Here is a 27,048-nt window from a genome sequence, read left to right as displayed (position 1 = left end):
AAATTATAATCAACACGTAGCATTGTTATCACAATAATTAACTATATTATAAATTGTCATGTCGTACGTTGATCCTAACGCTAATAGTTTTTTTTTTTTTTTTATATATAGGTATTAAATAACAATTAGTACACTTGACTATGTCAGAGAAACTATAAGATAACAATAATCACCTAGATAATAATTGAGTAAAAAAAAAAAAAAAAAAAAAAAAACAATGAGTGAAATGCTATTTGTTCACACGAAAATCATGTGCAATTACTGCGATGGGTTAAATCGTTTAAACAGACTCATTTGCTGCATCTCGGTAATTTTTTACATTTGATGAACAATTTTTTTTTTTATTTTTTTTTGTATTTTTTCATACATATCTGAAATTTATGGACCTTATTTACTACATGAGACCGCGGCTGTGAATATTCAAAACTGTAGTAAAAAAGGTATGATTACGCTTATAATGTACATCTCTTAGTAATGAGATAAGTCTCAGATTTCACTCTACCATGAATTCGGATTTCGGGTTTTGAAAAATTGGATTAGTATTCTTTTATGCATGGTTTATAATACATTTTTGATAACCATGCATATTTTATAATAAATTAATTTTTTAAATTAAGTACAGAATTACACATCTTTGAACTAGATATTAGGATACTGAAATCCATAAATTCAAAATTCGGATTTCAAAATCTGAAAAATCCGGATTTCGGATATTAAATTAAAAATTCAAATTTCTCGAATTTTTTATGAATTCGAATTTCATCACATCACTAGTATCTGTATAACATACAATGTATAAATATATATATTTTAATGATAACACATTTAGGTAAATGACAGTGTACAAATTCAAAACCAAGTGTGATACTAGCAATGCATTTTTTACCGTTTGCAAATCACAAAGTACTAATTCGACAAATCTAATTGGAAAAATTAAGACGTGACGGTTTATTAAAAATTTATAAATCTTAAACTTGTGTAAAGTTATAACAAACTGCGGGATTTAACGTCAACAAAACTCCGCCGAGGTCGAGGAAAATTGGATAACATTGTTTAATTATACATTTATTTTAAACTTGTACATTTTCTGTTCATTCATGGAAATGACAACTAATTTTTTAATTTATAAATATCCTAAAATTAAGGTTCCACATATCAAATGATAATGTATTCTATTTCATCTGTAACATTTCATCTTGTTTAAAAATATTGTTTTTTTTTAATTCAAGATATTTTCACCGCAATAAGATATTTTTCAAAGAACACCCTGTAGTCCTTGAAGATGTGAGTTGAAAATTGAAAAAAATTGCATGCAAATACATTCGTCGGAGTTTTATAGAAAATTGCACTTGTATTCTACCCTTACAGTTTACCGAAATCGGATATCTCTTGTTTAAGATTTAACAATTCGGGGATGACACATTTTTTGAGTACAAGTACTTGCGTATTATGTTACACTTCTTTTGAAACTATTGGTGTGCGAAGAATGCTTGCTTGCTATTTTTTCAGCCGTAAACAAAGTATAACATTTAACGATTTAAAATTAAAAACGAAAAAAAATGGTATACGGCTTATGGGTATAAAAATAAAATAGAATGCACAACATAAAACTAAAAAGAATTTAAAATACATGTTTCTTAATTTTTACATGGTTTTTCAATGACGATTGAAATTGAAAAAAAATAGTCGTTTAATAACTGTACGTATGCCATTTCTCTCTTATCCGATATGTTTTTCCATGAATTGACCACCTTATATTGCGTAACAGTTATAAGAATATAAATATTCAAATATACGTTTTTTGCTCATAATAACACCTTAAAAGTGTTCATGTTAATCATTTGTTCAGTGTTTACACTCGATAAGCATACACTACAACTTGTAATCTGTCGTCATTTGTATTGCGATCTATAATCCATCGTCGCTGGGACTTCTGAAACCGTAAAACGTGTCGCGTGAAATTTATTTTAAAAATGTGCACAAAACCGAATGTGACGATGAGATATAAAACGAAGTATTTCCGTTGTGCGAAACGAGTTGTACTGATAGGCTGTTCGGTTTTGCGAACCTTAATACGAATTGGACAACGCGAATCAGGTTCACGATCTGCGCATCTGTTTCGCGGGAAAGATCGATTCCTTTCCGTGCACTCGGGACCCTTCACGCGTGTACACCGAAATTAAACCAATTTGTTTACGGCAGTTAACGACATTGATTCATTTGGGCAAAATGATTTGTTCTTTTTTTTTTTTAACACACGTTTATTGGAAATAAATTATTGCAGTACAATTGGTGGCCAATAATATGATTTCCGTGTGGGCGGCCAGACGACAACGTAACATTCTACAGTTTATATATGGAGAAAGTGTTGGTGATGGATTGGGAACAATTGGGAAAAATTACTCCAAGTAGAATGTTTCATCCTTGGTCAGGATTTCCGATCCCATGACTGTTCATCTAAACGGAGGTCGGTGTAAGGAACGCTGAGCAGTAGCACTGCAATTAGTGTATGAACGTAATAGGCACGTGTAACAATAAGTAACACGGCTTAACCTAACCTATTTGTAATTGTTACATGATACACATACGGTTCATGCCATTACACCCGAACAAAGCGTTTTTGTTTCATATAACATTCTGATCGTAATGTTTGGCCAGCATGTTATATCACAATCACGATCTAATGTGCACGAGAGAGCATTCAAAATTTTTACAAAACCATAAAACTCCTGTGTACACTACGTTTTGTTCGGTCAAACAATATGATATTATTATTATATTAAAATATTTCATTTTTTTTTTTTTTAATTATATCATTTAATAATTTCCAGACAATTCAAATATACATTTGAAATATATTATATTAAAAAATATTAAACTGTAGTCAGAAAATCATATTATTAAATATTGATTTATATAGTTTTTGTATGTGGATGTTTTTCATGGATGATTTATGAACTTAATAATATTTGTTCGGAAAACATTTCTTTTTTTATTTTGTACAGATTATTTAATAATATAATTAACATTAATTAACAAACTAGGCATTGATATTGTTAAAAAAAAAAAAAAAACTTTTATTAAACACAAGTAGTACATTTTTATTCACATATAATATATTATTTGTCATAAATAAATTATATATCAAATAATATATAGAGAGCTTACTAAACCTAATACAATCGAATTTACAAACAAAATACATTTTTCAAAACCTTAAATCATTAGAGTAGAATTATAATTTTGATATGATAGGTAATTTTTTTTCTTTTTTTCACTGGTAGTAAATGTCGTTTTTTCCGTTTAAAAACACACTTTTATCAGTAACGAAAATAGGAACACGGTGACTGTGCAGCAATGACACTTGTTGGAAGATCCTGTAACTAAAATACCAAAATGTACGATTAGTCGACGCATACAATATTTTCAGTGCAAACTTGAATGTTCAACATAACGGTATTTTGATTATACGCCGAAACATTAAATTTCTATACATTATAAGAGTATAGGAAGGGGACACATTTCTTCAGCCGTTTTTTACCGAAATTAGTTTCTCTTTTTTTTTTTTCATAACTACGACGTGACTATAAATTAAAACTAATATTCGGTTTTTAGCTCGTGAAAAAGAGAAGAAAAAAATCGTGATAATCTAAAGTAACTGCATAAGAATTCGTTTAATGTTTTATGATCGTAGAATTGAATAACAATCTCCGTCGAGCATAAGCTCCAGACCGTAAGAAATAAATAATCCCGTTCATCCGCTGCAATAATTGTTTTTTTGCCTAGAAACCCGTAACACGATGACGATGCACCCGGTTGACTTTCTAACGTAACAATAATCTAATTGTTTTCAGCGCTGGTTGTTATTTATCGATGTTATTATTTTACGCGTATATGGTTATTATGATTTTCGAGAATAATTATAATCGCTATTGTTATTACCGAGCAGGAGTGCTTCTCTTTTATCCTGTCTGGGCAGCACTTTTTCGTTGTCACTGGTCCACAAGACGGGTGACAATACCGCTACGCACCTGACCCTCACCGCACCATTCACCACGGTCTCCGCGTCCAAAGGTAAATGCAACCCCAAAGTTGTCGTCACAAGCCCTCGAGGGTGTTTTTGCGCTGGGTACCTCTTCAATGATTCTTCTCTGGCCTGAAACACACCCACGCACTCGCTTACAATGGTGGACAGAAGAATAAAAATAATTAAAAAAATAAAAATAATTTATGTCCTACGTGCATGCGTATATAATAAAATATACATAAATGTGCGTGTATGTAATGCGAATGACAAGCAAGAACCGTTATACCTCGATGTAAAATATTTCATTTATAAAGTAAAAACATACTTGGCTATGTCTTTTCCCCTCGAATAGTTTTACATTCTAATAAGGAATTAATTGCTTCTTTACGCGGAAAAAACTACCGGTATTTCTTTAGAACTATTTAGCCTACAAAGGTACTAAGTTTCCGAGTTATCTTTTCATTGACTACAAAAATCGATATGTTCTTAAAGTGTTCTACGGTGTATTAAATTAAAAATCTTATTTTAATGTAAATGCGTGAAACTTTTTCTTCTTGATGACAAAAATAACTCTACATTTATATAATACTGCATGATACGATATTATTAAAAAAAATAATAATAATATAATGGAGACATTTTTTATAGGTATTATACTTTAACCATGTACTAGAAAATACAATTCAATTAATGTACCATGCGTCATAATGCTGAATGAATTTCATTCATAAATATTTTTATGAGAAATTTACAATAATATCAAATGAATGTACTTTATGTTTGTGCATAAAATGTGTCTTATTTCATATTTAACTGATACTTAAAACGTTATTAGCGCACGGATAAATTAAAATAAAAAAAAACAGTTCGGTGTTTTCGAAATGAAAAATGTTTAGTACACCGATGTACAGGTATATGAAATCAACTGTCGATGTCAATAAACCTCTTAGGTAAATTGAAATTACATAATAACCGACAAAAGGTTATTGGGCGTGTCAAAACAACGAAGATATATCCGGGTTCAATATGCCTAGGCACTTCAGAATCGTATTGAAATAAAAACGAGAGTTCGCCGGTTCGATATTTACGAAAAAATCGCAAATAATTTATTTAACGTCAATCCCGTAGCAAACTATTTGTGTACGTACCTTTAAGAATTGTAATATCGACTCGGTGTTCTATGTTTCTCATGCTTCAGCCGTTTTTAAAAACAATTGTTGTCGACATCATTGTGTTTTTTTTTTATTTTTTTATTATTATTCCGAGATGAATATAATATTATGTTATCACGGTGGTTGATGTCATTTCGAACATAGTATGTTCGTCAGTACTTGTTTTAATGTGTGAACGGCGTTAGTTTTAGCTGACGATGCTGTCTTAAATGTCATTACTTTTATTAAGAAAGAAGAAATAGCTGCGGCAATCGCATCGCGGAATGGTACCGTGGAAATCGGTGCCAAATGAAAATACGAATAAAAACGAATGTTTTGCTTTAAATTCCAATGGCCCACGTTACTCCTTCTCGTACTTATGTTAAGAGCGTTCTACGGACCATAACCATCATGTAAATATAACGTTATACGTTCGAAAGCAATTCCCCGCCAGAAATATTTGTCAGCGGAAACAACCCCGCAGTAGTAAGGGTTCAAGCAGACGCGGGTGTACATATAACACTCAAGAGGAACATATATACGTGTATACAGTATCAGGCGTATAATATTTTCAAATTTTTCCCAACAAACCGCGAGAATATTGTTACGATGATAAAAATTAATTGATTATCAAAAAAAAAAAAAACAAAATGTAAAAATATGGTTTGAAAATATGTTTGAGACGTTTTGAAATTGAATGTTCACCGAGTGCGAAAAAAGACGCTAAACAGCGGCTGAGAAATTTGGATATTGTAATCTTCTGGCCAAATATATATCAGTAAAATGAATGATGTGGCAATCCTGAAATTGGTTTTTAGCGACGCATGACCGATGTGATAAAACTATACAGAACAAGTTACGTAGTGAAGGATCACGTTTTTTCAGACCATAACTTTCAACGGAATATCGGATATCGGTCCCAAGTTTTTTTTAATTACATTACAGGATTCAATCATCTTTCGTATTAATTATTTCATCATTCTTCAATCTCCCCGTGAATTCATCGTTTAAGAGTCGCTTTTTCTGGTTTAATTTACATTTTTCTTATACCAAATTCAACATATTTATATACATTAAATATCTGACATCATTATAATACGAAAAATGTAAATATTGTCGACTATTTGATGTTTCTAAATACAATATACGAAAAAAATTATTTACAAGAGGTTAAATGCGTTTTATGGTATAATCATACTCGTTGATTGTGCGATATACACGTGTACGCTATAGACCGTGAATTCGAACACCTCCGATCGTAACTCAGAATAAATAAAGCAAGATGCTTCGCAAAGTGACTGAATAATTAAAGAATCATGTTTGGACATCAAAAGAAAGACATACTTCGGATTCGTTTTGAGTGTTCTCCGACTGAGTAAACGTATAAATATAATATCAGGTAGATTTCGGCACGAGGTTTTAAAATACGGGTACATTTTAAATGAAAAAATGTAATTAGAGTTCAAAGAAGAAAAAATAAAAATAAAAAAATGTACTGACGATTATACGGTCCAGTAAAAATTATTTATAAACGTGTGGTAATGCACTCGAAGTTGAAAATCATGGTAAATGATCGTTAGGTTTTAGCTTATGGATTCAATTTAGTGGGCAAACTTTCTCGGTCGAAAGTGGTGGTGAGTGATGGAGAGGGGAGTGGGCATAGGAAATAGTATAATATAAGTTATTTGCCTGTGGTGATGAAAATTTAAATTCCCTTCAACCCTTGCAGCTCAACTGTATAATTACGGTTCGTACACCGGATTTCGGCAAGGGGCACCCCCTTACATGACAAAAGAAAAAAAAAAACCACAGCGTGACCGAAATGCGTGCATGAGGCTCGCGTGTAATAATCCTTTTCACCAGCACATCATATTTTAAACGCCATTATGCAAAAGACAACCTCATTAAGAAATTCCCAAGTTATTTATTTGTTTAAATTTTTTACCGAGCACCAAGAGCCATTCCACGCAGCGATTAAGTTGGTGCAAAAAGTGACGTGCAATAGCTAAACGAAAACAATTAATGGTAAATAAATCGACTAACGTTGCCGTATTATTGTAAACATGGTCTTGATTGGCGGTTCTGGAGACATTTAATATTTATTCGATACCATTCAGTATATGATCGAATGATAATGATATTGACGTCCCGACATGGTTTCATAATAACTCTACTATATCGAATTATAGATATTATCATAATTATTGTGTTCTTGAAACATGTACGTTTATTTTTTAAAAATCTAAACGCCATGAAGACGAATAAAAGCGATGGTTCGCACGATCGCGGTCATATTAGTTTTATTTTTTGGGCCAAACTTTAAAAAATTAATTTGTTTTTCTCGCTTTGGCTACCGCTGTTGATATTCATATGAATTGTCACTATAAGATTTCAAGGAGCGAAAACAATTTCGATTCATGTTAACCATGATAACCAATTAATGATTGTATTTGATATTGAAATTGATTAGGATTGTTGAAAATAGAGAGAAAAAAACTTAAGGACAGGGTTATACTAAGCTTATTCGTACCCAGCGTTTAAACTGTACGGTCACCAAATTTGTTAATCATGTGCTATGAACATGATAAATAGCGAAATAATTACTACATTCTCTATCGTGTTAACGACAACAATCCAATAAAATAATACAGTATTATGTATTACATGAGTCTATTGTAAGTTAACGTGACTGAAATATTCTTAATATTTTTTAAATAATCAAGATTAGAAAAAAAATAAAAAACACGAAGAATGATACATTTTTTATAAAATACATTTTAAATAAAACTTTACAAATTAAATAAGTGGGAACCGAAACATTGATCAAATACTGAATTATATGTTTTTTCGTAGCTATGTGTAGTAGCTATATAATAGTGCTCGTTTGGAAAGCTTTCAGCTGATACGAACGTATATTATAAGCTTCAGAAATATTTGTAAAGTCCAGCAGACCTGAAGTTATCCATTTAGCAAGTGTCTTAAGACCCCAGAGGATTACGCAACAAATGTGATGAAATGGATTTTCATTCAAAGCAAAAAGTTAATGCTACATGCAGTGTATATCCGATATAAATGGACGAATGAGACACGCGTTCATGTATAGGATTTCAGTCCACGCGTACTTATTCGTGTAACCATTTTATTTGTGGAAAGTGGTTTTTAAGTTAAAAATTCGTCGAAAAGATTTATTGATTATTCGTCGTGCACAGGGGGGGGGTCCAATTAAAAGTCATCGAGTGAGAATCTTGTACATATCCCAAAATTGAATTAAATTTCTCTTTTTTTTCAACGTACAACATACGAATTAATCCGAATCGCTGGAGATTGATTAAATAAAAAGTTTCACAAAAACCACGTACCCGATACAGCGAAAGAGAATACGTGGCGTATAAAATATAAAAACTGGACGCGGTCGTTTTTAAAAGGAACGCCCATCAGCTACTGTAGCGTGATAATTTTACACGTATATAACGCGAGGTACTTGTACGTGAGTCATTAATTTTAGTTTTTCCGAATTCGATCGACAACCGTATTTACCGTTACATCTCTTGTGTATACATATATATGTTTCCGTGAATGGGGCGAATCGATTAAACGGATTTTCGAATTAATTACATCAACTGCATTATGTAATGTTACACGTTTTAAGTTAACAGCCGCCACCGCTGCCGCCATCGTAGGATTAAGTTATTTAGGTATTCGATAATAATTGTTTGGCGACGGCTTCAGCTGTGAATCCGTGTACACGATCTATTTTATGCAAGATATAAACAATGCTTTTTAATTGTGTTTGCGATCAATAATTCACTATTTATGTATACTCGTATAAATATATACATTCGTTTAAATACGTCAAATTTTGTGAAAATCCATGTGTTTTATATATATATATATGCCTAGACTCAAGCGCGTCAATACAATCTCGGGCCTCTCTCTCGCGCTCCCACTCCCTTTATCTATCTGGACAGTGATTCATTAAATACCAAACGTATTAATGACGTATCGGCAGCAATTAAACGTGAGAATGTACGTTTACACCCGAGGAGAAAAAAAGGAAATCGGAATCAGCGATGTCGGCCGTCTGTCGTGAGAATTTATGTTCTCGGTTGAAGCCCGATGTAGTTTATGTATGTGCAGTATACGTACCGTGTATACGTGCGTTGCGTATATCCGTCTACAATTACGTGAATTATGCACAACGTATACCAGGTGGTAATGAAATAGTTTCGACCAAATTCGTTGTGCCGAGAACGATCGCATACAAAAAAAAAAAAAAAAAAACTAAAAGGAAAAACGTATATGAAGATTTTACACACTACTGTTTTTACGCACCCCACGTTTATATTTACTCCGTACACCTTTAAAATGATCAAGTTCAATCATGCTTTATGTGGCGAAAAAAAAAGAAAAGAAAAAGAAACGAAAAAACATGTTCTTTCTCTTATATAAATGCTTTAAACAACCAAGGCGCGAATGCGCGATGTTAGATTAGATTTAAATCACAGAGCTTGTGTTCCGATGAATCTTTTTTTAAACGTTAAAAACTGAAATTCTCTTCGGATTCAATCGATAAACAAAATATTTTTTCAGTGTTATTTATTTATTTATTTATTTATTTTTTTTTTATTTGCTCCTCACGTACTGACGTATTTTTATTTTATAAATGGTTTCGAATAGATGTAAAAATAAAACATACCGACAGCATTACTAGAACATAATTATAACGCAATCAAATACAAGTAGAATTTGAATTTTTAGCATATAATTTTGGGAAAGATTTGTTACAGTTTTAGGAAGTAACGTTATGTACGAAACAGAAAATTACTACCAATTACTACGATTGCATACAAGTAGGTTTAGCGAATTAGCATTCTGATCAAATATTTAATACCATTTAAAACGAATATTTTATGAAATTCTACATAGATAAATTTCGGTATAATATTTTGAATTAATTGAATTTAGGTTATTGTCACGAGATACATTTTGTTTTTTTTTTTTTTAATCAAGAGCAAATTATACTAAATTAATTATATATTTATTGGCAACAACTTTTTGTTTTCTATTTATTTAAAGTGACAAACTCGAATAAAAGTTTTTACATTATACTTAAATTTTTTTAAGGATAACAAATGTTATGGATTAAATTACAAAGAACAACTTAGAAACTTAAAATAGTTAATTTCAAAACAAGTTTCGTATAAATAATTGCGTAACTTCTCGTTTTTCTAAAAATGTTAACGGTTAAATTTAATATAGAAAAATATATATATACTTTTTATATTATATACGTGTCATAAAAATAACTGTTTTCTGGAGTCGGAACACAAAAAGATAATTTTTTTTTTTTAACTTAAATAATATTTTATTTGTTCTAATTTTAGAATCAAAATATAAATTACTAAATTAACGAGTTTGTTATTATTTTAACTTATATGAATCCAAAATATACTACATACTTCTATTACGATTATAGTCCAAAAAAAATATTTTAAATTATCTGATTCAAATAATTGAATGAAAATATTTAAGAACAATAATTTAGGCAAATTGTAAAACAAGGTTTATGATATATGAGTAAAAATTTTCGCAATATTGTTTTATTTAATATGACAGTCAAAAATTAAATTAAAAATTACTAAATGGTTAATACATGTAAATTAATAAATAAATAAACATAAAATTAGTTAATGTATAGAAATAAATGAATGCTTAGCCCGTGGAATTATTAAATTTGTTAAGTGCGAACGGTTTCGAATTAATAATTCGTTGCCAGGTATAAACAAAGTCAACAAAATCACGACTTCATATTTAACAGTTCACATTTATCTATATTCGTATAATCTATTTAGATCGGTCAGATGTTGATTTATTTTTTTATTTTTTATTTTTTTTTTTTTAAGAAAAAATTACGTATTCTATTATTGTTTCTATCAATAAAGTCGATTACAATATTATTTTTTATAAGTTCAACCATGAAGTAAAATAAAATACGTATTGATACTATATATAACTAATATTTGGAAAGCTTTCTTTTATCTAGACACTGCGATATTTATATTTATATAATGCAACTAAAGTTTCAAAAGTAAAACAACAAATATATAGTTTGATCTTTAAAAAAGATAAGTACAGAATAAAAAAAAACATATTTACTCTGTACAATATAACATAGATTTATTATTTATTTTTAGCTTGGTTCTATCAATAATTCATAGAAAACTTAAGAATTTATATTTTAAAATCTTAAATCATAAAGCTTTTAAAGTCTATACGAACTTTGTGGTAGTTTATTTTTTTATGTTTTCAACAAATTGGCAATTTTTTTATCGTCTAGGAAAAATGTGGATGATACAAATTTAATTTATTTCTATTTCAGGTTTGCAAACAAAAGTGACATGAAGCTTTTATTAGATATTTAATTTAGCCAACTCTTTTTCGAACATTAAATCAAACAATTATTTGATTTTAATGTATATATTGATAAAGACCTCAGGTAGATCTGATCTTTTGTTGTATATTTGTTATTGGTTTTGTATAAAGTAATAGATATTATCATAAACGGCAAATGTTTGTTAATACTAAGATGATTGAGAACAAAGAGCTTTTTGTTAATTTATGTCCAAATTATCGAAACAATGTAGATGCACACACAAAATATACTTTCACAAAAATAACGGTAACATAAGAATTATGATAAACATTCTCGTTTAAGTTCATTTTTTTATTTTTAGAAAATTAAAATATTTACAATCTGCTTTTTCCGATGAACTCAGACAAATGAAAACTTTTCGGTGATAGCATTTTTTTAATGCCATAATGCATTCATAAATTTGCATCTTTGCGTACTCTTCCTAAACAGTTCACCAGTAACAATAAATTATTTGCACTCAATAAATCACATTTTTCCTGAAATATGATGGGAAAAAAATGAAAATAAATCTAATCGTGAACTGAAAAATGTAAGTACTGCTTTAGGAACCTTAGAATTGCAGGAAGCCAATCATAAAATGTAAGCAGTGCGAAAAATATGACAATAATACAACGAAAATACAATTTCGTCGAGTGCATCGAAATCTTTTGTCGTCGCCAATGTATCTGAATTGCCTAACCAAAGCGCCGTTCGTTATTCTATGCTCACGACCATCTACAGTCGTACGGTATTTAAGGGACACGTATGTACGTTCTTACGGCTAAAATAACATTTCACACATGTTGGCTGTTTTTATTATTTCGTCGAAGAAATTATTTTTTATCTAACGTCTTTGCCGAGAAAATTTGATATCAGCCACGCGGTTCTAGTTTACTAACGAACACGGGTACACGTTCCACGGAAGTCGCTTATTTTACCCTTTGCGTGCGCGTGCTTCTGGTCCAATCGCAGCCTCGATTGATTAGATAAGGTATGTCACACAACGGGTCGCGTTGCAAAGGAAAAAATATTCGGTATAGTTTCAAATGAGACATACAGTGGAACGAATAGGATCGGAAAGCATCAAAATATTTGCATAAGAATATTTCGAACGTATGCGCGCGTAGTTCACCGCATCTTGCCAAAAATATACTTTTGGTGTTCTTTTTTATTTCATTGAATTTTGAATACCACCCGATCATTCACTACAATGTTCATTTTTCAATGAATGTTAGATGAAATGCAGACGTTAAGTGCAAAAATATACATTTATATTGGAAACATTTTTTATGATAATTTTTAAATATTGAAACAATGTCCGAAACTTTTCATTTTGTCACTGCCATTATTTCTAATATCTATATCGTTTCGGTTCATAAGCGTGATGATGAACGGTTCGTATCGAATATTGTGAATTGCATATTTATTTTTTTCGTATGCACAGAAAACATTTGATTCTAGAACAACTGATGAATCGTTTTGAATTTCGTATTTTATCCAAAGTATTGTTAGCTTCGATTTTATCCATGTTTCCGACCGTACGCGTAATTTTTGCACCTATGATTTTCGGTGATACGTGTGATGTTGATCTATACTATTAATTTTCAATTCTATAGAGTTATCGTTTACGATTCGAGCACTAGTAGTGTTCCCTTATCACCCGATACATACGAGTAGAAATAATTTTAAAAGATAAAACATTCGATATCGTACCGTTGCACTGTTACACATGATGTGTAACACGGTTTTTACCGAAATTCTAAAAACGTTAACCTCTTTGTAAGTATCAGGTATTGGTCCCCACAACGGCTCGTCGAATTGAAACGACTACGTGCACGAATCACGGTTTTTTGCCGTTCCGGCCGGTTCCGGCCGGTTCTAAAAGCGCGCAGCGAGAAAACCCCCAACGGTAGGAAGCGAGTTTCCAAACGATAAAAATATCGTCAATTTCGATTTTTATTAGCGTTTTTTAGTTTATTTATTACCTTAAGTCCGTAAATAAAATGAAAAAAGAATCAAAGAAAAGTATTTTGAACTACTAAAGCTAGATTACATCAACATCTTCAACATTGTTTCTAACACCCCCCCCCACCCCCCCAAAAAAATAAAAAAAAAATTCTGGATACACCACTCATAACTGATTCACGAATCCGATGTTTCCGGAGTGGATCGAACCATAATCGGATTTACCCAATGACGATTCACGTATTTGCGATTCGACCTGTCTCGGACGACGAACACAACACCACGGCCGCTGTAATGCCCTACTGCCGGTCGAGTGACGTAAGATTATGACTTTTATGTATTTCATTTTCCCATCCCACTTGATCGGATTTACGGGCGCACAAAGGCAACAGTGAAGTTTTTAAAAGGAAAAAAATATTTAGTTGCGTTGGCGGTAGAAAGTTGAGAGTTACGTACTGGGTGAATATAATTAAATAATAGGTTATAATGGTTACATTGTAAAACCAATCTGTTGTTGAAAATGTGAAGGTAATAATTATACTATTATAATATTACTTTATAATAATATCTACGGTACATGAACAGCCTCAAGGTCCTAATGGCTATCAGTGGGCTAAGCCCCTAGGACCACCCCATTTAAGCTATTGTTTAAAAAACACTTGTTAAAGGCGGTTCGTTGCCATTACAAACGAGTGTACGTGTACATGTCGAGATGGTTCACTCGTGTTTCTCACCGGTTTCGGTGCATAAAAGACGTTTATGATTGTAAAACATTACATCGACCGCATTCGAACTGGCTATGTTTTTCATATCGGCGACGAAACGATTTTCTACGGACTAAACCCATGGTAGCTGTACGCTATCTATGCGTTACATCAATATTCATACATTTTTTTTTTACACTCGTCGCGAGACTGTTCGATTGATCGTTCATTTATTTATTGATTCGTTAAACATTTGAATACCCGTCAGCGGTATTTTCAACTTCGATGCGGACATGCGAACCATTTAGAAGAACGAGACATTTTAAAATCGTACGTTTAGTAATCATGAATAGAATCAACGACCAATTTGTATTTACCACGGAGCTGAGTTAAGAATAATACGATATGAGAAATGAAATAAGAAAAAAACTTTTGTTATCTCGTCAATAAATCTTCGGAACAAAAATTAATCGTCTATAACTTTTCGTCCGTTATTCGTAAATAAACGTTAACAAGTAGTGAACTCGATCAACCTGTAGAAGTTGTGGTTAATAAAGCATTTCCTCATATAATGCGATTATTAAGCTATATTAATTTTTCTCGAGTGTTTAAATTTAATTAAGTTGACTGTTTAGAACTTACGGGGGAAAAGTATTAAAATACTACAACCACCACAACAACGTTTTGTTTATCAAACTTGTAAATAAGTTCGATTGCTGTACTTAAATCGATAAACAAATTATATAATAAACATTTTAGTATATTTATACATTTTTACCAGTCAATAATACATATTAATAATAATAATAATAATAATAATAATAATAATAACCATATTAATAATAATATTTATAAGACCCCCTTATACTATTATTTGCATGCAAATGTAGTATAATATAAATAATACGCTATTCGTGCAAAAATTATTTATTTTTATTTATATATATTCAAATGTAAAACTGTACCGAAATATTGTTTATGAACCAATTAAGACTAGATGCTGGATATGATTTAGCCGACGTACAGTTCAAATTGATCGAGTCTCCGAACTGGTAAATAGACTTATCACCAGTGATATAAGGACCGTCTTTCGGCAAATCTGTAAAAATAATGAGTATAATATTAATAATAATAATTATAATATAGGTAATTATAATTTTTATTAAACATTTCACAATGGTTTATTTTATTCTAGTCTGTAAAAACTTGATAAACTTAATCAACTTGATCAACTTAAATTGATTAATTATCATACTTGCTTAAACATAAAATCAAATCGACTATTATTTATTTTGATATTTTAAATATAAATAATTACGTCTTTTATTTTTATATTGGCATGTTACCAATTCTAGTTTTTAAAATTTATTAAAAAACCATTTAATAACTTCTTGCTCTTACGCAATTTGTATATTCTAAAAGTAATTTGTACATTCATTTTTGCATTATAAATGTCAATAATGTCAATCAGACCTGTGTAATAATACAACCAAGAAGCATATTCACCTATACTCCTAATGTTTATCGAATAAATCTAATATTCTTTATTTTTATCAATAAGCAATGATTTTTTTACCAACAATTTGCTCCGATTATTACTTTCAATTATAACAAAACTATTTAGAAGAAGTTCTAAGATAATGCATAGTTAAAAGATAAATATGAGTGCATTAAGAAACATTATCTTCAAAACTATAGTAAATAAATGTATATAACTTTATTTTAATTATAATCTTAAATTTTTTTTTAAATTAAATTCATACATCCAATATAAATAAAGATATATATACTGTCATTATTATTGTGTGTGCACTTTCATAGGCTATAATAATTTATTTTTATATTTTTCGTAATTTAGGATACTAAAATAATAATAATTAAATAATAATTTTCCTCTTTTCGAGTCAATTTAATCAGTAAAAAGCGACAAGCCATTCAATAATTTTCCCATATATCTTAAAAAATACGTATATTAAACCATTTTCTCTCTTAAATTATATCAAACCAATAACCAATCGTATATCGTACTCCTAGCGTGTATTTATTAAAGTAAGATTATTCAAGAACATAAAAATTATATTGACGAAATATCTATTGATTGAAGTGTAATAAAAAATTATTTTAAAAATGTAAGATAATTTAGGAACACCATAACAACCAACAACTCGTAAACATATTATTTTTAACGAAATATTTATGCCAAATCCTGAACTTGAAAATTATGTTTTAATAAAATATGGATCTGTAGTACTTCACTGGAACGAATATACACAATTGAGTAGATTTTAAAGGATGGACCAGATGAAATTAGCTTTTTTTAAAAGACATTATTATATCATGTGAACCTACAAACTTACAAGCTTAACGTATAAATTGATACGTAGAATAAATATTACAAATTATTGCAAATTAGTATATCTGTGAACAAGAAAAAATCAAAAACCAAAACAAGTTGTGAAACTAAATCAGCTCGTTTTAATCAAATGCCTAACGGAAATCATATAATTTTAACGTTTTCGCCGGTTTAAAATAATTATAACACCGGTAATAAATTTTACTTCTGATCTCCATATGAGTTTTGTACAGGGATAAGTGTACGTGTGTTCCTTGTTGTATAAATACTTCAACAAACTATTGTTCTCACGACGTACCCTTGACACGGTGTTCTTTCTTAACTAGCTCCATTATCGAGTAGAATGTGTTGGCCTCGGTGGATTGTCTGATAATTAATTTTATAAATTAATAGTGATCCCGGTGTATAGTCAACCATCGATGTACCTAGATTTCGGAAAAGCATTTAACCTGGTTAATTACTGAACCCAGATAATATCTCAGATGATTTTATGCAGTCTTCGACGGACCTCGTTTAACGTAGTTCCGATCATTTATTATGGAGATAACTCCTCGGATTAACCATCAAGAGGTTAAATCTGATTATGTAAATATATCTATCATATTTTCTTAATGCTTTGGACAAATACTTCATCTTTCTCATTTTCAGTTACCGTCACCTTGTTAATTTTAAAATATAATTAAAATTATTTTTAATGTCTCGGCATAAGAGAATTTTGCTTTGTTCTACGCATCAATTTTTGTGAAATTGACCATGTAAAATCAATATAAATTTGATACCTACAATTCCAAATTTCAGCAAATAATTAGATTTTTCCTTTTTTTATCACCAGTTGGCTGTCGTTTACGACTTGAACCCTTACATCTTCCCAAATTTACTTTCAAAGACAGTGTCGTTACTTCGATGGTACTTTATCGTCTTAATAATTTCATGTTAATATTTAATAGTTAATAATGTCGACGAAAAAATATCAACGATTATATTTGCGATTTGACACAACTATATTCAAGTTATTTTTTTCCATATCTTATATAGGCACTGTATCAGTTTGACCACCACAGCCAAAATGTTTATAATAAACGCAATCATAAATATTTAATACATTCGAGTAAGACAAGTACAACGATGAATAACTTTTAATTTAGTGCGGGTTCGTTCCGATACAGTATTGAATATATTTCGGTGTTGGTGCGCGGTGTACACTATAATATAATTATGTGTTCTTACGCACAGAGAGTATCTAGATAGCGTCGAGCAATACGCATCAATTACGTACGAATACGTAAATGCCTCCCGCGTTTTAGTGGATAGTTAATCAAACCGATAACAGAAATGGTTGATACTTTTTCCTGTTTTGAAATCGGTGGTTTGAAAAATAAAAATACCAATAGTAATAGTCTACAAAGCGCCCGGTGTATATGTATATTTTGCGCGTAGAAAATCTGTTACAGTCCATCCGGTTCTTCCGAATCGATTTTAACGCGCCCATTTATACGAGTACGCCCACGTGTGTATTTCATTTTTATATTTGCTCAAAGGTTAGAAACTCATGTGAGGTACACGGATTTGCAGAAAATTGACTCGAATACGTTGGAATGGTTGTGTAGACCACGCGAAAACAAAAGATTTCTTCGATTTAATTAGTTAGGTAAAAGCCTTTTATTTTATTTACACGTTGTTTGTCTACGAGATTTCCCTGACGAATGGTTTTTTTTCTTTTTGTTTTTTATATTTTTTTTCGCTGTCCGCACCAGACGTTGTACGTCGCGCAACTAAATCTTGTCCGGATCCGCGGGCAGTACACTATCGGCAACTCTCGAACGCGTGGTGACGCGTAATGAATTGCCGACATTATTCCAATCGTCGGTGAGGTCAGCGGGTACACATCATTTACGTTCCACGTGCACGAAAACCGGGCGAAAGACGTGCGCCGGGAATGTTAATCCCTGTACAGTATATCCTTTATATAATATTCGCGTCATAATGATCTGCGCGCGCTTGTTCGACACGATTCATTTGAAATCGAATTCTCCGTTTCGCGGTTACCGCGTCGAACGTTTTACGCGCACGTCGTTCCGATACGGAAATGGAGCTAGTACCATCATTCTAGGGAGGTGGCGGTCCAAGGAGGGTAAACGTCGTAACGATAACAATCCTAAGAGTATATGTGATAATTTAACAAAAGAAGAAAAAAATATGAAAAAAAGGAACGATACGTACACAAAACAAATGCATAATAATATTTTCTATTGCCCGTTGTTACGACGGAACAGATGTATACAGTGCGCGTTACGACATTCGGAGGCTATCCGATGGTTCCGCGTCGGATTATCTAGAAAATTGCAATACAAACCGAGTAGGTTTTACCGTGCGTGACCCATGGGGAAACTTTATGTTTACACAAAAAAACAAAAAGAATGATGTGCAAATCACAGTCGATTTTTGGATTTTATTTATGTAGAACAACCGTAGGTGAAATCGTTTGGTAAAAAAAAAAAAAAAAACATTGATATGTCAAAGTTGTAAATAAGTCCTGTAGGTTAATAATTGCCATGCAAATCGATTTTACGACCAAACTAAATCGTCATGTTACCGAGCAGCTACGTTTACTATACCGATTTCCGAGTAATAATATGTTAATTGTTTGATAAGAAAAAAATAACTCGGAACACATTAGCCACGTCGAATCGCGTTGATAATTCTACTGGCAGTTAATATAATGATCATAAAAAGTTTCACTCTCAACACATAAGTGTTAATTAATATCGCATTGAACTTGGCGAACAGTATTGTAATAATATCTTCCCCCGGCCGAATCTCATCAAAATGGTATTAAACGGGATAGAATATATTCACTTGATAATATGGTTACTGAATTATATAACCAGAAGATCACTTTAATATGATGGTGCAATTATTTTAGATCTCGTCTAACAGAAATTATTTTCAAACTGTGAAGGGTATATTAATAATATTCTCCGACGACCGTCATAACAATAATTGTTGCACGCGCACCCGTCAACGAACCAATGAATTCAATATTGAAAATTACCGTGTTTATTTCACACGAATGATAAAGCTCAGTGAGACCGACTTCGGGATGTACGGATTAACAAATATATATATACAAGCTGATATACTCGGTTTCGCTCAGTTCGACAGTTCGATTTTTAATTATTAGTAACAGTTGATTTTATTATTTTAAATTACATTTTTTCTGTTAACCTTTCTTTAGCTAATGCCGGCAGTACGTATTCACCGAGACAATCTCGGCCACACTCTGGGCGAAAACTCAAGCTAACCGAGGAGACGCGAGTGCACGCAGTACTCCAGTTTTGACTTTTAAACAGCGTATTGTAATTACCTAAACATATCTTGCAAAAAGAATATTAAAAAACGTTGGTTGATGGTACATAAACACGCGTCTTTGAAGTCTTTTTCCATCCTTGTGGTGTAAATTTACCGCCCATATAATGGGTTTATTCCGATATAACTCCAAAAACTTAAACCGCACATGACACGAAAAGTACAACTTACCCAAAAACTACCACCTTACGTCGAAGCGAGTTGATATGAGCCGAAGACAGCCGAGCACGTTTAGTTCACTCCCATGCTCGGTGACTCTCGTGATGTTTCGACGAATGCGTAATGTCGATATAACACAAATAAATTCGCTTGTTTCTCTACACGTGAGCTTGCAATATACAGATGCCCTTGGGAGAAAGATGGATATTCCAAGTCCAAGCCGCAAATGGATATCGTTTGATCTTGAGACTATATGAGACTTTATTTATGGTCATCGCGAAAGCCAAACGAATTGGAAATTCAAGTATTTTAAATTGTATTGAAAACGCTGACGATATAAATGGAATACGTGTCAATAAGAAAATGTCTTTCTGCTTAAAATGGCTGCTTTAAGAAGATTTCCGATCATATTTTTGATCGTATATATATATATATATATATATAGGTTTATTACATCGCAATAGATAGGTTCACCCGAACAAATAACGTTGACCGCCCGGTATGTGTAAAAACCAGCAACAATTATTAAGGTACGAAGACCGCTCCAGTGCGCGTTATTATTAAGAAATTATTGCAATTGCATCTTTTATGATAGTTGTTTTCATTGTGTAATCGAGCTAGATACGTGTTAAATGTGTACAGTTTAAATTTCGATAATTTATTTTTATTTTAATGCTGTTTTATGCTAATTCTCTAAACGGTTTTCACGCAGTTCGATGAATGTTTAACTTGCTTTCATGGCTTACAACAAATTAACTTTGAACTCAATATTCTCCTTTTTTATTTTAATTGTATATTATTATTTTTATTATATTTTTTTTCTTGGAAAGCACATATAATATAGACAATTTTTAAATCTCTATTAAATGCAATAACGCGATCAATTTAGCGAGTTTTTTTTTTTTTTTCATCACTTCTATCACTTCACTGCCGTATAATAAATGTATTTCACACACATCGTGCACCCGAGCGTATAGAACAAATTATTATGTACCTACTAGAAATCATTTACAGATTGTTTTGTTTTTAAAAAATCGTTAACGGCACCTCGTACGACCGCGTTTCGAAATCCTTGTGTATTCCATACAAAAACGCCGACCGTCAATGCTCAAACACTGTTCGCTCTAGTGATTCGGACTCACGCAACTTGACCGCTGTACATTATATATTATAATCATTTGTCTCGATAGAAAATCGATCGTGTGACGAGCTTCGCAGTTCCTTATATTGACAAAGTGACGTTGAATATGCCCATTTTTTGATTACGATAATCACGGTAACCAGAAAATATAGGGTTGTGATTGGCCATAAGTAATCGATCGGTTGAATAAAACATTCCGACTATTGTTATTTATAAATCATATAACTCTTGCCATAGTCACCATAGTTTAAATTGTTTTAAATATCTGTGTTGGAAAACTATAAGCGGTCTTTTAAAAAAACACAAAATTCCAGGGAGGTCGATGAGCTAAGCGAGCAGTGGACGGAACAAGCTTCTAACATCGATATAAATTAAATATTAAAATAAAAGCTCATACCTGAATTATTACTGAAAGCATATTTATAAAGTGTATGGTATTTTTTTTTTATTTCAAAACATGTCTTCAATATTGATGCATATAATATAGTAATATTTCTCACAAGAACTTTCACTTTTATATTGATATAAATAAAAATATTTAATACTTGTTAGTAGCATTATTATATAATTATAATAATTTATTAGGCCAATTACAATCATAATATATATAAAAAAAGAAACAAATTATTATAATAATATTTAACAAAAATAATACAATTTTAGCTTTGTTCATCATCAAAAAGATAGAGAGCGAGAGAGAGAGAGAGATTTAATAATACTTTGCTATTGTATTAAGAGTATTAAACAGAAAACTATTTTATTTTTGTCTATATTACACAACAATTGTTTTGATTCAAATGACATTACAATAGAATCTAAGTATTTACATAAAATGTTAATAAACTATCTTCTCGACCCATTAACCATATGTAATTTCACAGGATATTTTACATAAATTTGCTTTTCTAGGATTTGATTACATTTTCCGTACTTCTAACTTAAAAATCTAAGAAATTTTGAGCTTCCCAATTTATCACCACTAAATATAAACGGTTTGAAAATTTAAATCTTGATTTAAATATACTGATGCTGTATAAAACCCTTTTGATAATTCCGGAAAAAGTAAAATATAAATGTTTGCTGCAAAAACTTTGACAGTCATAATATAGTTTTTGAAATTTTAAAACCAACTGTTTAAATGAAAAAAAAATCCAAAAAGTTAGTCACAGCAGTTTTGCCTACGTCCGAAGTTTCTTATTTGATGATTTACTACATCATGTGATTTTTTTTTTTTTGTCAATGGTTTATCAAACCCGATGTGTTCGGCTGCAAAATGTGGGAAAAATAGTACAACATTTTTGTAAAATGGCTTTTTAAGATCGCACTGTGATCGTTTGGTCGTCGGTTCGCTCAGATTCCGAACCACGGCGAAATTACATAACGAACTCCAACGATCCACTAACATACTTGTATCAACTTTATGTACACACACATATAAGCTTCGCGTTACGACATTACTCATTTACATTTTCTATGCTTGGCTCTTCCCGCCTAGTCTACGTAGATATATTATATATAATGCGTGCAGATAGATAGTACAAAAGACTAGTTACGATTATTTTGAATTATTTACGGTCTGATCACCGCACGCCACAGTCTTCGTATTATTTCCGTACGATTCTTAATCCAGCGTAAAAAAAAAAAAAAAATAGCCACGTACAAAATTGTGAATAAGAAATGAGGCGAAATCGACGCGAAGGGGGTAAGATATTTATATGTGAGTGAAAATAAAAGAAATATGGACGGAAAATAAAGGTACGATGAGTGCTGTCTACGTATAAGAAAGGCGCTATGCTTTTGAATGAGGTCATTTGCGTATCAAAAAAAAAAATTGCGACTTATCGATTTTCCAATACCAGCACGGTTTATATAGGTGGTGTACACGTATCTTTTTGACGTCCCGGCAAACATAGAATAATATTTCATCCGAAGTCAACCAACAAATCTATTAACAATATATCATAGTACGTTAATGATTATTTATTATGTATACCTACTCGTAGTGTTGTCGTTGCAAGGATTTTATTTTTATTTTTCTTTCGTGTGTTACGAGCGGACCGGTCATTTTTTTTCGTTTTCATTTATTTATTTATTTACTTTTTTCGATTTATTTAATCCGCGTTCGTCAAAACTTTGTGGCGTGGAGAGACGGGGAAAAACGCATTTAAATACCGCAAAGAAACCCGAACACCGCACCACCACTACTTTGATCAAACGCTTTAAACGCAATGACAATAAAAAAAAAATAAATAAATAAAAGTGTTTCGGAGTTTCAATATTGACACTTTAATGCCCTTCGCTGCAGACATGCTTAAAACCGACCATGTATCAAAGAGATAAACTAATAATAATGCGTGTGTGGTGCCTGCATGCGCGTAGAGGTATGGAAAAAAAAAGAAATATATAAAATAAAATAAACATATTATATTGTGCGCAGATTGTTTCATTACGTGACCTGTCTGATGCACGTATACGCATTTGGTTATTCAAATTATCGCCGTTCAATAACAGTTTTTGGCGATTCACCTCGTGCCAAAACGAGAACTCGTGTAATTCAAAGCTTATCGCAATAAACCCAATACGAATCCATCGCAACGAAAAATATAATATATGCGTGCACGTACATAGCGCATGGTACTAGCCATTGATAATCATTCTTGTGCTCTGAAACGAAGAAAATTAACTGGAAAACGTCGTATACAGTACACAATAATATATGATAATACATAGGTAATACACACATTTTTGACAGTCGCGACCGGTCGGTTGGTGGTTTTTCTTTCAAATATACCATTCACCGTCTCAAAATCGAACCAATAAAATTCAAACGATCGGAATAATTTTACATCATACTGACATCGTTTAAATCCAATCGGCTAATTTTAATTTTAGATACATATAATTGTAATTAATTTATAGCGGAATTGATATTTCACTTTTGCGTATATATATTTTCAAATAAATTTATTATTTTATTTTCAAATATATTACAAAAACGTTTTAATTATTGTAGTACTAATGTATTTTCATTTATCTAAATATAGCTATTTATTACTTTTAAATAACGGTTTGTTTGGATGTCTAATTTTTAAAATAAAAATTAATATTATACTTTAGAATGAATTAATGGTAAATACTTAAATTCATAATGATGTAAAAAAATAAAACCAAGTTACGTTATGAATACTTTAAATATTATGAGAACAGTTACCGTCAATATTTGACGGTATTTTTATTTCGACAATGATCAATAGCCAAAGTTAATTTTTTAGCAGCGAAAATTGTTCGAGAATCAAATCATTTTATACGGTTAATTAATGGTTTTCTTTCATATAATATGTCATACAAATATTGAAAAATAAACTGGAAAATAAATTAAATACTACAAGTCAAATTATTAATTACAAATGTTAATATTAAGTTAATGTACTATGTATTAGATTAGCATTTGAATATTATTCCTATACCAGTTTGACACTGTAAACCTATTTAACTATTATAATAATTGCCGGAAACATTTGTTTCTAATAATAATGAAAGATTTAATATTACAAAACCTTAAAGCTGCTAATGTCCATAATATAATAGTACTTACGTAAACATAATTTACTAGCATACCAACATTTCTTATCCTATTAAACATTTAGATATCTTATCCTGCGTGAACTTGTTTATTGATATAGATGAGAAACATTATCATTCGACAGTAATTTCAATGTTATTGAAATAAAAATAACGTATGTTATTTGTTATTTAAACTATCCGTTATGGAACTAATAAGATAGCTCTTTCAAATAACAGAAATGGTGAAACGAAATTTTGAGCAGTAGATGATTTCCACGATTTAATAGAATAGTAAATGTTTTTATTAATAATAAGTTTTAATATTCAACTCGTCAATCAATACGTTTGTATTTGTGCGTGCATGGAAGCGGAAAATACACTCTACTACTGAAAATACAACCAAACATTTCAGTTGTTATTTAAGAACGTACAAACTTTGAAAAAGAGTAAAATTATGAAGTTTTTTTTTTTTTAACAATTGACATGTTAGTAACTCAAATAACATTTATATATATTTTTCAAAAACAAAATTTAGTTAGAATATAATAGTAATTATATATCTACGCATTTATAAAAGATTACATATATTTATTTTTTTGTCATAATTATGTAGTAATGTATCAGTAATTTTAATTTATTAATCGATTTTTCTTTACTATCGGTTATTTGTTTGTTAAACTACTTGGGTATCAAGATAAACGTTATTTGAAACATCATAACGTGTTAATATTATTATTTTTCATCTCATTCTCACTCTTAGATTTCTGTAAATATGTCCAATTGCCTAAATAATATATAAAACGTCCATTTTTTTTTTTTTTTTTTTTTTTATTAATTTACAGGAATTCAAAAACTCTACTCTTCTGGAATTATTTTTCAATTATTCGTTGTGCTTTCAATATTGTACGGCAGAAAATGTTTGATAATTTAGTAGTACAGAATTCTAAGTATTTTACAAAAAAAAAAAAAAAAAACTAGGTGTATAATCGTAATGGTACTAAAATATTTAACAATTGGAAAAACTTATGATAGATAATAGTTATACCACCAATACTGTCTATATCCAACATAATATTTTCCTGAAACAAACATAACAGTTGGGTGGCGTATACCCACTGGTGTAAACATTTTTATAAAAATTATAATTTATTGGTGAAAAATAATATGAGAAGCACAGTGTGATCGAAATATTACGATAGAAATAACAACTGTTTTGGCTTTCTCATAAACTTTATGCATAAAATATGAGATAAATGGTACAAAACTAGTATCTTTATCCCAGTGAAAGTTCCCGTTAAAGTATTGAAACTTCAGTTCGTTTAATAGGTACAATTTTAAGTGTTTTCTCGTAAAAAAAATATTCTGCATAGTAATATCTCTTTCTTTTTATTTCTTGTCTTTCATTCATATTTATTTTTTATTTTTATAAAAACAACTCTTTTGTCCTAATGATCCGACATCAGTCATTGTCAAGTATTAAGTGCCTACGATTCATAACCAGGACATTTTTATTTGAATCCCCCATAAGAGTCTTCTTTTATTTTTTCTCTTTACAGTGTATATTTTTCTTATTACTGCAATATATACATATTTTTATTTATAATCTTATTATTATTTACAGAGGTGAAGATAATTAATAACCAAACCGTCAACGACCGTTCTATATTCATTTTATAGGATTTTTTTCGCTTACGATTCCAAGCTTTTTGAAAGAAAAAGAAAAAAAAAAGGAAAGTAAATAATATTATTTATATAATATTTTTACATTGTTCTGCTGCTTAAAAAAAAAAAAAAAGCAGTAAATCTTGAAGTACCCTGTATGTGATATATATATATATACAATGGTAACAATTTATTTATGTATACTTAAATATTGTATATATTCATTAATTTTTATTTTTATTTATTATATTACATATATTGATACAATGACAAACATTTGAAAATGTACAAAGGAAATTTGTGGAGCTGTCATACGTATAAAACGAAAGCATAACTGTCAAAACGTAAACGACAAAATGTGTCAATCATGCACAGTTATTTATGAATAACTCTGTATTATATGTCTGCTACAACAGCAGACACAACGTGTGCATTATTTAGTTATTCGCATTACTAGTGTCAAGAACACCTTATGATTTATTAATAACGAAAAGTAAAACATTGATCGTCTTGACCCATCATTAAATTACAGCCAGTACTTTCC

At 30.6% G+C, this 27,048-nt stretch overlaps 1 protein-coding gene across 1 annotated transcript in view; it reads right to left on the bottom strand.

The window, feature by feature from the left end:
• Positions 1–3,129: 3,129 nt before the first annotated feature.
• The window catches only part of LOC112683244, a 102,950-nt gene continuing 79,031 nt past the window's right edge, over positions 3,130–27,048 (bottom strand). The window contains exons 5-7 of the mRNA XM_025554162.1: positions 15,225–15,358; positions 3,943–4,156; positions 3,130–3,383 (exon numbers count right to left, since the gene is read on the bottom strand). Coding sequence (XP_025409947.1) covers positions 3,304–3,383; positions 3,943–4,156; positions 15,225–15,358 — 428 coding nt within the window. The 3' untranslated portion in view covers positions 3,130–3,303. The remainder of the gene's footprint in view (positions 3,384–3,942; positions 4,157–15,224; positions 15,359–27,048) is intronic.

This window comes from Sipha flava, unplaced genomic scaffold, assembly GCF_003268045.1.
Source record: "Sipha flava isolate LNK unplaced genomic scaffold, YSA_version1 222_pilon_pilon, whole genome shotgun sequence".
Lineage (NCBI taxonomy): Eukaryota > Metazoa > Arthropoda > Insecta > Hemiptera > Aphididae > Sipha > Sipha flava.
Note: the sequence above shows the minus strand (reverse complement) of the source record. Positions and strands in the feature narration are given on the sequence as shown.